The sequence below is a fragment of the Benincasa hispida genome, chromosome 12 (genome assembly GCF_009727055.1).
Source record: "Benincasa hispida cultivar B227 chromosome 12, ASM972705v1, whole genome shotgun sequence".
Lineage (NCBI taxonomy): Eukaryota > Viridiplantae > Streptophyta > Magnoliopsida > Cucurbitales > Cucurbitaceae > Benincasa > Benincasa hispida.
The window spans coordinates 40,511,175-40,525,076 of record NC_052360.1 but is presented as its reverse complement, the minus strand read 5'-3'; the positions used below and the strand labels follow the sequence as shown (position 1 = coordinate 40,525,076).

The 13,902-nt window shown below is 39.7% G+C and overlaps 1 protein-coding gene across 1 annotated transcript; it reads left to right on the top strand.

The window, feature by feature from the left end:
* The first annotated feature begins 8,173 nt into the window (after positions 1–8,173).
* LOC120067499 (putative protein TPRXL) lies at positions 8,174–11,037 on the top strand. The gene is made up of 2 exons (XM_039019049.1): positions 8,174–8,401; positions 10,798–11,037. Exons 1-2 carry the CDS (start codon positions 8,174–8,176, stop codon positions 11,035–11,037), a joined length of 468 nt encoding a protein of 155 aa, XP_038874977.1.
* The last annotated feature ends 2,865 nt before the right edge of the window (positions 11,038–13,902 follow it).

Genomic DNA, 13,902 nt, shown 5'->3' with positions numbered 1-13,902 from the left:
GAGGGCAGCGCACCGCAGCAAAAGTCTTACAAAGTGGGTTCTATTGGCCAACATTATTTAAGGATGCCAGAGACTACGCAATGAAGTGTGACTGGTGTCAACGCACGGGTAACATTCCATGGAAACATGTGATGCCCATGAACATCATTCTAGAATAGAGTTGTTCGACGTCTGGGGCATTGATTTCATGGGACCATTCCCACCTTCGAATGGTCACAAGTATATTCTATTAGCCGTCGAATACTTATCCAAGTGGGTGGAAGCAATAGCATGCGTCGCAAGTGATGCAGTAGTCTCCAAATTCCTAAAGAAAAATATTTTCACGCGTTTTGGCACTTCACATGCCATAGTAAGCGACGAAGGCTCCCACTTTGTCAATTACTCTGTTAAAAATCTGCTGCTGAAATATAATATCCTCCACAAAATGGCCACTGCATACCATCCACAGACGAATGGTCAGGCTGAAGTGTCCAACCGAGAAATTAAGTTGATATTAGAGAAGGTGGTAAAGCCTTCGCGAAAAGATTGGGCAAAAAAGTTGGACGATGCGTTGTGGGCATACCAGACTGCCTATAAAACACCGATAGGGATGTCTCCGTATGCGTTGGTATTTGGTAAAGCATGTCATTTGCCATTGGAGCTGGAGCACAAAGCGTTGTGGGCGGTAAGTAAGCTTAACTTTGACTTAAAAGCAGCAGGGGAAGCAAGAAGACTACAACTGGTCGAGCTTGATGAGTGGAGAATGCAAGCTTATGAAAATGCCAAAATATACAAAGAACGAGCAAAACGTTGGCATGACAGCAGGCTATGCGGTAAAAATCTCCATGTCGGACAAAAAGTCTTACTCTTCAATTCATGGCTATGGCTCTTTCCTGGCAAGTTAAAGTCGCGCTGGTCCGGACCCTTTATAATTAAAGAAATATTCTAGCATGGTGCGGTTGAGCTAATTACTAAGGACGGGACCTGTACATTTAATGTTAATGGACAGCGAGTTAATGCATCAGTGGGGGTGATTTTCAGCGAGAAAAAAACCTCTGTAGACCTGAGAAGCTCGGAATATAGGAAAATAGAGTGGCCCCTGCGATGGCATGCAACATCATCTGGGGCGCAAGTCTTCTGGAGTATCCTTTTGCTTACTTATGATTCATGAACTCTCATTACTACGATGTTTCAATTATCGTTTATCTATCTGCATTTTACTTTGAAAAAAAAGCGAGAAATTTTTTGTTAACTTTTTTTATTTGACCCTCTCAATATTTTCTTTGCAAACAATCAAGGTACACGATTGTGGAGGCGCTACACGAAGACGCAACTACTTTATTCCGTCACCGTAGTCCAAAGGAAGTAGATCGTCGCAAAGCAGGATGTGTCACCAAACAATGCAGGCGACAACGCAAATTTGAGGGTTGTATTCTTCCTTGTCTTTAGTCTAAATTCTGCACTATTGCATCGCATTTTAATTTTGAATATTTTATCACCGCATCCTCTTTGGTTACTGCAATCATTTAACATTGATCAATTTAGTCAGTCACCGCATGTTTTCTCTTTGCCAATTATGATTTCAATGACGAAACACATACTTCTATTTTCTTCATGTATACTAGAGTCAACTTAATTTTAGAACAGTCACCTCATGAAATATTTCTCAAAGTTAGTGGTCTGCTAGTTTTCTTTCAAATTGGCCCTTTACCAAACTTCCTAAGAACATCACATGACTTCTTTCAATCTTTTGGCAATGAGGACATTGCCGCATTTTAAATTTGGGGGTGAGGTATTTATTTTCAACCTTGCTATTTTTAGCTTTTCTAAAAAATAAATCATCATAACATTACGATCGGATCCTACTCATAGTTGGATGTCCGCATGACACACGTGGGGGCAAGCCAAAACGAAGGTAGGAATTGTGATCAACACATAAATAAATGACCGCAACTCCGCTGCCAAGTAGATATGAGTTCAATCTGAGAAAGAGCGCCTTGCTCGTAGTTGGATGTCCATATGATACACGTAGGAGCAAGCCAAAATGAAGGCAAGGCACTTGAATCAGCGCAAGGTCAGAAAAAAATAAAAGTGTCAAAAATATGCAAGGATAAAAATCATTTAACACCCCAGTGAAAAAGTTTTTTTGAAATAAATCATGCGATCTCCTGAAATCTAGTAAAGTCCTTTTGAAGGTTAAACTTGCGGTCCCTAGATTTTAGAATATTTTAAGAAGAGACTTGAATAAGAATTAAGGAAATTTTGGTGTATAGGATTTGAATGAAGTATCCTTGAGAAATTTAGGAAAAGAGATTGCAACCGACTTTCTAAAGGAAATCCTTAGCTTATGCTTGAGGACAAGCATTGTTTAAATTTTGGGGTGTGATAACGAGCAGAAATGCACCTTATTACAGTGCTAAGTTATTAAACAATGTAGGGTTACGTTGATAAAATATATAAGATTGCATCCAAAAAGCATTAAGTTTGTAACATTGCGGTCGCATGCGTTCATCGCATAAAAATAGTTAACTATTGTATTTTTGTGTAGAATATGCGTTGACGCAAAGCGTAAAATGCGATCACAAGAAAGTAACGGTCGAGTGCAGCGTTACCGCAAGGCTTTGCGGTGATTTGTGCTCGCAAACATCTGCTCAAGAAGGATTGCTGCATAGAGTCGCTGCAACTTGGTGGGTGCATTGATAACGGGCATAAATGCACGTTATTATAGTGCTAAGTTATTAAACAATGTTGGATTGCGTTGATGAAAAATGATAAATTGCATCCATTAAGCATAAAATCTATAATATTGCGGTCGCGTGCGTCAGCGCATTGGAACTATTGATTTTTGTATTTTTGTGCAGAATATGCGTTAATGCATTGCAGAGATTGCGATCATAGGAATTCATCGGTCGAGCGCAACTTCACCGCAAGACTTTGCTTGATCGCACTAGCAAATATTCACCCAAGAAGAACCACCGCAACATGGTGGGCGCATCCAGACGAAAGGACAATTAAGATCGATAGGACAGAAAGCTGACAACAGTCGGATCCATATTAAGTTGACAACCGATAATGGTCACAAAGTACTTCCAGCTGTATCGGTGACAATTATCCGACGCATTAGTCAGGAATTAAAGCTGTCCATCTGTACAGCCAGGAGAGAGAAGCCGCCTTTCACCTTTGATGCCCTATAAATACCAAGTGCATTCTTCAGAGAAGGGGTTAAGCAGTCAATTACTTCATCACCTTACAAGTTCACACCCCTGTTCATATTTTTCTTTTCCATTTCATGGCGGAGCTAGAGAAAAGTGGTGATGCCGGAGATCGTCCAAGGCAGCTCGAGAGAGGACCTTAGGGCGTAAGAGCAGAGAGCGGGTTGACTCTCGCGAAAGAGAGAATATCTTTAGAGCACGAGTAGAACAGTGTAACACTTGGTGGCAAGAAATTATGCTAGGCTCTTTACTATACTTGCATTGTTATTCTGTACTTCATCTTTTATCTATTCAATGGAAGTTATATTTCTACATCTACTCACTCTCTTAATACGCACGAGTAGCTAAACTAGTTGAATGGGTTTAGAGAAACTAAGCTAACATGATCTAGGAAGTTCATTGCTTGCGATTGTCTTGTTTTATGTTGTGCGAAACATCCCTTTAGAGTTGCTCGAGAGAGAATCTAAAGAAAGAACCTAATGTCTCGAGAGAGCTAGATTAGAATCTGACTTGAGAGAGCAAGATTAGGCCTGCATAAGCAAGAAATAGGGACTGAGAGATAAGCTTTGTGTTGTCAACTTGCATCGCATGCATCCTAGGAATAGGAATGATATTATGAAGTCGCATATTTGTGTGATTGTCATGTTGTCATCACATAAATAGAAATAGAGGTTTATGTGTAAACCCTGTAGACTTATCGCATATTTATCACATGTGTTCTAGCCTTAGAAGCCGTGGCATTCACGCTGAGAGGTGGTTTACTATTGTATGCATGTTGCATGATCGCAAGGCATGAACGCAACCTAGGGAGTGTTAGCTGAAACCCTTCTCAACCCGTTCACTGCATATTCATCATATTTCCCGTTGCCAACTCTTTTCGAACTCTGCCACATTTATTATTCTTTTTATCAACATAACAAAAAACCAACCACCTTATTTATTTACCCGGTTACCGCAAAGTTTTCATAAGAAAATTATCAATGCAAACTATTTTCACAAGTCCCTGTGATTGGCCCTGGACCTACCAGGAAACTCAGGGGAATTTACACTTGAATTCCGCTGGGGAAACTTGAGTACACAATGTAATTCCATCAGCGCATATCATCCATTTTCCATATTTAATAAAATAACGCATCAAGTTTTTGGCGCCGTTGTCGGGGACTTCGGCAAAATAATTGTTAACGGTAATTTTTGTGAATTTTTTTGCCAGAAACTTCTCAATCTCTTAGCGAAACTTACGACCGCCGGAGATTGAGAGAAGAATTTTTGAGTGAACGTAAGAATCACCATCGTACCGCGAATCTATACGAAAGATGGAGGCAGCCTAAGGAATGAAGGCACCAAAACAACAACCAATGTTCATTTGTAATCCACAATTCTATTGGCCAACCGATTTGCAATCAGGCTGCATTAGGGATAATGCATCGCAAACATCTATGATTTCTCTCCAGGGAATCATGAGGCCTGCACTTAAGATGGAAGTAGATTTGAAGATATTGAAACTGATGAATTGACTGCAGATGATCCAAGTTGCAGGGTCAATTTCGAGTATGAACGGACCGCGGGGCCGAGGATCCGCACACCCAAACTCGCCGAAGTCTTTTATTGAAATCTGTAATTAATTTTTGTTTTCGAAATTATCTGCTGCGAGGTTGTTCGACTAACGTGTTTCCATTTTCTGACTCTATGATCAGGCTAGGAAATGGGGCTTACTTCACTTCGTCAACCAGGATGGAGATCACTTCTTTTGGAGCACTGTGGTGGAGATAGTTAATTGAAGAAGTATTTACCACCTTACAGAGAACACGAGACGAAGAAAGCTTATCTAATAATTTTGACAAGAATGAGCGAATCGCTTAACGATGCCTGAGCGAGGTTTTAACAAAGGTTGGTTCGAGATTGTCGTTGCTAACTGGGCTTTACCAGACTTGCCATTCAGATGGAAATTATTTCTTACCACGGTTTGAATCCTACTATCGCAGACTACTGCCAACTGCAGGCAGCAGCTAGCTACGATGGGTCTGCTTTGATCAAGATCTTTATGATGTGCGTAAAAAATGTCCTGGATCGCGATCTCCAAGGTCATTGAAGACTGGAGGAGAGCGACCAGAGATAAGACTCAAAGATTTCTGACGCAAATAACGTGCATACTTGATTGTTAATATTGTCAGAACCAAATGATCGAAGGCATATGGTATTTTAATTAGCATTCAAGAGGAATGACGATCCAGCTGACTCAGCCGATTGCACACACTTGTATAGTGCCAGGTTGGCAAATCAATGCAAAATCCAAAACCTGTAAGATGTGCGACTTGCTGTGAGGGATGGCACTAGGAGATTTTGTCCACAAAACCCACAGTCCTGTAAATTTTGTAAAAGAAAACAACCCTTTTTCCAACACCTACAACCCCGGGAGGAAAAACCACCCAAACTTTGCTTAGAAGAATCAACAACAAAGTTTTCAATGCAGCAACCAGGGTTCTTTCAACGCAGCAACGATCAACAGAGCAACCAAACAAGTAGCTCACAACAACCACCGCAATCTTCTTCCCTAGAAGGTCTATTGTAGCAATATTTAGAGAAAAATGAGACGGTGCTTCAAAGTCAAGCTACATCCATCCGCAACCTTGAATTGCAAATGGGCTAGATTGCAGATGAGCTCAAAAGTAGACCACAAGGGGTGCTGCTAAGTTCAACCGAGCTTCCACGCAACCCAGGGGGTTCAGCTAAGAAGCAATGTCAGGTTGTGACATTGCATAGTGGAAAGACTGTGGAGGGAGAAAAGAAGGATCAGAACAGATCAGTCTCTGTTTATTACACATGAGGAGCTAAATCTGTCGAATGGGTGAGAAGCACTTTGCTAGCATAACTGGGGATCTTTGTTCTATGCGATTATCCTATATTATGTATGCATCATTCGTCCATTAGAGATACTCGAGAGGGTAGTCTAAGGACAGAATCTAGGCTTGGAAAAGTCAGGTTAGAATCCAGGCTCGAGAGAGTCAGATTAGAACGCATAATCAAGAGATAGGAGCTTAGAAATGAACACTATTTGCTATTAACGTATCGCATGCATTATAGGGATAGAATATGATTGTATGAGGTCACCTTGTCTTTGTGTGCATCTTGCATCATCACATAGGAAAAAAAGTAGAGACTTAGGAATAAGCTCTATGGACATTATCGCATGCAACACATGCGTCCTAGAACTAGAAGCACCACATTTACATTGGAAAAGGATTTGTTGTCGCATGAGTGTAGCATGATCGCATAGTTTGACGCATTCCCAAGAAACACTAGCTAAAGACCTTCTTAACCCGTTCCTCTGCATACTCAGTGTATCTACCGCATAATCGATCTTTTCTCAAATCCGCCGCATACATTTATTTTATATCGCAAACAAAAACCCAAAACAACTCTTTAATTGATTGGTTACTGCAAAGTCTTCTTGAAAATTATCATCGCATATCGTTTTCCCTAGTCCTGAGTTCGTCCTTGGACTTACTAGGAAACTCAGTGGGGTTTATACTTGGATTCTGCTGAGAAAAATTGTTGCTTAACACATTCCCATCACTGTAACTAACTCCATCATTTCATCTCATAAAATAACGCATCAATAGGATGCCCCCACTCGCATGTCCCCAACACGAATGATTTGGATTAGACTATCTGTGACAAGTCACAACACTTATGACCATTCCACAAAGTGGGCCGCATCTGTAGCATTACTAGGATAAGGTTTCCCTCCTATATCCATATACTACAGACCATTTTGGTTATCACTCAAGACATGATCCACTTGCATGTCACCACATACATGCTTGAGCCACATACAAATAACCGGGGATTTTATGTTTATTAGTTTGTGGTAAAGCAAATAAAATAAGCAAATGAGCAAAAATAAAAGATGTGAAGTAAATATCATATATTAACAACACAAGCATTCGTACAAATTATTTACAAACTATAGGACATGAGACTTTAGGGCATTAACCTCAACAAAGTTGGAACACAGAGCATTCTAGGCGGTCAAGAAACTAAACATAGACCTAGAAGTGGTTGAAGATAATTGAAAGTTACAATCGAACGAGTTGGATGAATGGAAGTTGAACACATATGAAAATGAAAAAATATACAAGGAGAAGACCAAGCATTGGCACGACCAACACATCGGTAAGAAAGAATTATTTGTTAGTCAAAAAGTCTTGTTATTTAACTCATTTTATGATTGTTCCCAGGAAAACTAAAGTCTAGGTGGTCCAGACCATTCATTATCAATCTTTCCTCATAAAACTATTGAACTCACTCAAGAGGAGGGAAAAAATGCCTTCAAAGTAAATGGGCAAAGAGTCAAACTGTACTTTGAAGGGGATATGGAGCATTGTAAAACATCCATTGACCTATGCAAGGCTGTTTGAAGCTTGTGTCGGAGTTGTCCCTGCGTGCAATCAGATACATATATTCTAAGGATGCTTCATTTTCTATGCTTTTTTTTGCTCTCTGTATATTATGCTTTCTTTATGTTCTTATTTGAAATCTTGTTTGGTAGTGAATTTTTGAGTTTGTGGCTTTTGAATGTGTGTTTGATATTGCTTGGTGACAAAGACAACCAAAATCATGGTTAACATGAATTGAGAAACTTGAAACAGTGTGTTAGTCGAACCAATGCATGACCATGCGTTGGAATAGGAAAAGTCGTTATATTGGGAGGTGAACCACCCGAGTATTTGACTGGACCTATGCATGTCTTTTTAGGTCTGCATTAAATGCGTATATGAAATTTCGCGTGTAACTGACACGAGTTGCATCTGTCTCCTCTCTCTCTTCTTATGTGACTGCCTATATAAGCCAAACCTTTCCTCTTTGATTATTATTCTTCTTCCTCATGATTTTCCCCTACCCTAAGTTTTCTTGAACCTTCATTGTTGTCCATCTCTGGTTGTCGTTCTTTCAAGGAATTTCAAGCTCTTTCATTGGAAATAATGTCTAACGCCTCTGATAGCCAAAGCAAATCTCTGAGCTTCGCTGGAGACAGCCCGGTAAGCTCTTTCTCTTCCCCTTTCATTTTTCCTTCTCCTCCTTCATCTCAACCTCCATCCTCCAAGGCTATTGCCTTCAGCCAGCAGCCAGCCACTGCCTCTTCCTTCGAAAAGACAGCTTCTCAATCCAAACCTGTAACGTCTATGCGAATCTCCATGAAGGCAGTATCGGTGAAACCCTCCATCTCCTAGCAACCTTTCGTCTCCTCCAAAACCCCTTCAAAACCCAGTTCTTCAATCTCCCAAAAAATAAAAAAAAAACCTTAAGTTCGTAACTCCTTCCCAACCACCGTGGCAACCTGCATCAAAAGGCTCTGCCAAAAAGTCTATCGTCAAGCCTTACAGACAGCTAGCTTCCCCACTAATCATTCCAACCATCACACCCACTGTGTCGACACATGACCTTGTGCTTGAGCACTTAAGGATCACGCCATCACATGTCTGTTGGGGTTGATGCCCTAAAGTCTCGTGTCCTATATTTTGTAAACAGTTTGTACGAACACTTGTGATATATAATATATGATATTTACTTCACATCTTGATTTTGCTCAATTGAATGTTTTATTTTCTTTACCACAAACCAATAAACCTAAAATCCCTAGTTATCTTGATGTAACTTAAGCATGTATGTGGTGACATATAAGTGGATCATGTCTTAAGTGATAACCAAAATAGTCTATAATGTATGGATATAAGAGGGAAACCTTCTTCTGGTAATGCTATGGATGCGACCTCTTTTGTGGAATAGTTACAAGTGTTGTAACTTGTCAAAGATGGTCTGATCCTAATCATTCGTGTAGGAGACATGCGAGCGGGGGCGTCCTATACAAAGAGTTTGTATAAAACCTGACCACGAAGTGTTAACATCTCGTTATATAACACCGTTCATGACAGAGACTTCACTTCACTAGGATGACCATAGGTCACATGACCTCAATCCTGAGTGAGTTGGAAACTCTTGCTATTGAGGGCGGTTCTTTGATTTGCATGGGTGCGAGTGGCCAGTTTGCCGACTCAAACCTACCACTTTGGGGATTCGTCTTATTTGGGAGTTGGGAACTCAGCTACACAAGATGAAATTCACTCCTTCCCCGAGGTAGGGGCAAGTATAGATAGCTCCCTTAAGGGCTGATTCTAGGGCGTGAACGATGTGGCGCCACACACCTTCTCTTGGCCCGAGAGGTGTTCACACATATTTGGACTATGTTGTATTGTTCATTAGAGGAATCAACGGTACTTAAGGAGTGAGATGTAACTATAGGGGAAAAACGGTAAATTGGCTCAACTGTACTTACGAGCATCTATGAAGGGTTATCGTACTCATGATTGGTTATATCCGATGGACACAGAAATATATCTGTGGTAAGAAGAGTTCAGCTGTTGGTCTTTAGTGGAATGCCTGGCAGTTAGCGGATGGTGGATCTCGTGGCTAACAAGTTTAGTCAGCTATTCACGTATCGTTGGAGCTTCGAGCCATAGGTCCATAAGGTCCCCTTGGTAGCTTGGATAAAGTTGAGAATAAGTTTTTGGCGGTCAGTTTTGAAATGTTCAAATTGACAGAGGGATTTCGTATTATATATGATATAATTGAACTAGTTAATTATATATGATATAATTGATTGAATGTATGAGATACATTATTTTGGAGGAAATTAGATATAAATATGATTTATATCAAGTAGAGGAGAAAACACTATAGTAGATATATGATATCAAACTATAGGTTAAGAATATAATATGATTTATTCATTATTTAATTAATTAGGCAGTTATGAGATAATTGGCCAAGTATTTCTCCGGAATCATGCGAAAGTGGGAAGATTGAATTCAATTATTGTAACTGAAGAATAAAATGAAATTTTTTTTCATTTTGTAAAAGATCCGAAAAATCGCTCACGGTGTGGACTTATACGATCGCTTAGCATTGAGAGCCTATACGATAGCGCCCATCGTCCTAAACAATCGTACACCCGTGCACTAAACAATCACCCGCGATATCTAAATGATTGCTTAAGTTTAATACATGATCGCTTAGCACGCCGAGCGGACCTAAACGATTACTTACCATTTACTAGACAATCGCTTAGCTAAACCTACACGATCGTGTACCTTTTTCTAAACGACAAGCATCCGACTATACGATAGTCTTCTACTATCTCCCACTTGCTTGTTCGTACTACACGATCGTCTTTTTCTCCTCCCTCTACCAATTCCATCAAAGTCCACCCTTTGGATTCTCACTCCAAGAATATCAAGGGCTTCGAGTGGTGGTGTCATCCTCAGTTATTGTTGATTTGTGCACTGTCGATCGTGTAGACGATCGTGGTGCTATTAGGCAACTGTTTGCTGTGCGATAAGAAGCATAGAGGAGTTCTCTTCCACTAGACTGAGTTTGATTGAAGAAAATCTTCAACCGGTATGTTTACTTGGTCTTTTTTATTTTAATTGTTAAAGCATGCCTATAATTAGTGTTGCAATGCATATCTGTTTGTTAGAATGTATTGTGGTAATTTTGTCACAATGAAATTAGAAAGATCTGCTTTGACTCATGGATTCTTTTGTTTAAGAGTTTCTTCAATGTCGTGCATCTAGTAGCACCCCTAGCCATTGAACCCTTAGCCACCATGTTTCCTATTGAGGCAACCCCTCTTTCTGCCACATCTTCTTCAAGTTCACCATATACATCCTCTGGCCTTCCCCCAATCACACCACCACCACCAGCTGATCCACCAAGGTCCAACAATCCTACATTGAAGCCTGCTAAGCATCCTGAAGAGCCTCAATTTGGTCTTATTGAGTTGGCTTGAAGAGATGAGCAAAAGGTTTTTTGAACCATTTTAGTCAGCCTCGATCAGAGACAAGAGTTTAAAAACGTTGATCAACCACTGCATCGAGAGGTTGAAGTTGCATTGGTTGCAAATGAGAAAGAAGGAGAAAGGAATGAAGAAGTGGAAACAGAGAAAGGAATTAGATGACGCTGACCACTGTATGCTTGAGGAGGAAACGGAGATGGCTGCTGAAGAAAATGAATGTTGGGATTGGTGTCCTAATTCTTTTGGTAGTCTCGTAGTTTGTAAACACTTTGTAAACACTTTGTAAACTTATTGTTATTAATAAAATAAGTGTTATTTTAAAGGCATTTACTTAATCCAATAAACTAAGATCCGAGGTTATTTTATGTAACATAAGCATGTATGTGGAAATATACAAGTGGATCATGCCTTAAGTAATAACCTAAATGGTTTGCAGTAGAAGGATAAAGGAGGGATACCTTATCTTGGTGACATTACGGAAACGAACCGCTGTGTAGATGTTACAAGTGTTGTAAAGTGCTATAAATGGTCTGATCCTGACCATTCATATGGAGACATGCGAGCGAGGGTATCCTATACAAAGAGTTTGTATAAGACCAAACCACAAAATAATTCTCCTCAAGTCTCAAACCTTAATGCACCGTGAAATGTTGCAATGCATATGAAGTGTGGATGAAGGCTAATTTCATGGCCCGACTTAACATTTTGGCTAGCATATATACCTAATGCATTGGCCAAGAGCGTTGAGAACATGGTCATTGCACGAGAGATCATAGACTCGTTGCAAGAAGTGTTTGAACGTAAGTTCTTATCTTTTGAGCAAAATGGGATTGATGGCAAAGAAACTAGTAGTATCAGTTTCCAAGATAATCTCTAATCCTTTTTGAATGATAAGGGACTAAAAGAGAAAGCAATTATTGCTAACTCAGATGAAGTTTATCAACGAGAATTGTTCTCTGAAATGGAACTTGGAGCTTATGTAGATTCTGATACTAATCCCTGGATCTCTAGAAGAGGAAGAAGGCTAAAGACGATAAATGTGATTTATTTGTCTTGGAGACGTGTTTGGTAAAGAATGATGATTCTGCCTGGATACTTGATTCTGGCGCTACTAACCATGTAGTTCTTCCTATTAAGGATTTAGTTCCTGGAAAAAGTTGGAAGCTGGAGAGTTGACTTTTAGAGTTGGTACTGGTGAGGTCGTTTCAACTGTTGCTATAGGCAGGCTTAAGTTATTTTTTGAAAAGAAACAGTATCTGTTACTAGATAATGTTGATGTAGTTCCTCATATCAAGAGGAATTTAACCAGTTTATTGTCTGGTATGGAGATTGGTCTTGGTTCAATGGAAAATAATTTGTATGTACTAAGATCGTTAGTCATAAAAGCCTTTCTTAATACTGAAATTTTCAAAACAGCAACAACTGCAAAAATACCAAGGGTTTCTCCTAAGGAAAACGACCATCTTTGGCATCTAAGGTTAGGTCACATCAATCGCAATAGGATTGAGAAGTTGGTGAAATGTGGACTTCTAAATGGTTTAGAAGAAAACTATTTGCCAGTATGTTAATCTTGCCTTGAAGGTAAAATGACAAAACGAACTTTTACTAGAAAAGGTTATAGAGCCAAGGAGACCTTGAAGCTTATACATTCAGACCTCTGTAGTCCAATGAGTGTAAGAGCTCGAGGTGGGTATGAATATTTCATCTCTTTCATAGATGATTATTCAAGATATAGGTATCTATACCTAATGCAACATAAATCTAACGCTCTTGAAAAGTTCAAGGAGTATAAGACTAAAGCTGAAAACTTGTTAGGTAAGAAGATAAAACCACTACGATTTAGTATATAGACTTAGAGTTCCAGAACTATATCATAGAACATGGAATCACGTTCCAACTCTTGGCCCCAGGTACAACTCAGCAGAACGGTGTATTAGAAAGAAGAAATAGAATCCTATTGGACATGGTGCGATCTATGATGAGTTATGCTTATCTTTCAGACTCATTTTGGGGATATGCAGTAGAGACTGCAATTTATATTTTGAACAATGTTCCCTTAGAGAGTGTTTCTGAAATGCCTTTTGAGTTATGGATAGGCCGTAAAGGTAGTTTATACCATTTCAGGATTTGGGGATGTCCAGACCACGTGTTTGTGGCTAACCTTAAAAGGATGGAACCTCGTTCGAAAGTTTGCCTATTTATAGGCTACCTCAAAGAGATGAGGGGTTGATACTTCTATGATTCAAGTAAGAATAAGGTGTTTGTATCGCCAAATGCTATCTTCTTGGAAGAAGACCGTATAAGGGATCATAAACCACGAAGTAAGCTTGTTTTGAATTCTAATTAGACTATTGAGAGTTCAACAAGAGTTGTTAAACAGGTTGATAGATCGACAAGAGTTGTTGATATCGATTCATCTAGTCAACCATCTCAAGAGTTTAGACTGCCTCTACGTAGTAGCGGTTGCGAACCCACCTGAACGCTACATGGGTTTCACAGAAGCCTAAAACGTCATATCTAATGATGGAGTTGAAGATCCATTGTCTTATAAGCAAGCAATGGAGGATGTTGACAAAGATGAGTGGATTAAAGCCATGAATTAGGAAATGGAGTCTATGTATTTCAATTCCGTCTGGGACCTTGTGGATCAGCCTGATGAGGTAAAACCTATAGGTTGTAAGAGGATCTACAAGTAGAAAAAAGATGTAGATGGAAATGTGCAAATCTTTAAGGCTAGGCTTGTGGCAAAAGGTTATACTCAGGTTGAGGGAGTGGACTATGAGGAAACTTTCTTGCCTGTTGTCATGTTGAAGTCTATCAGGATTCTCCTACCCATAGCCATATTTTATGATTATGAGA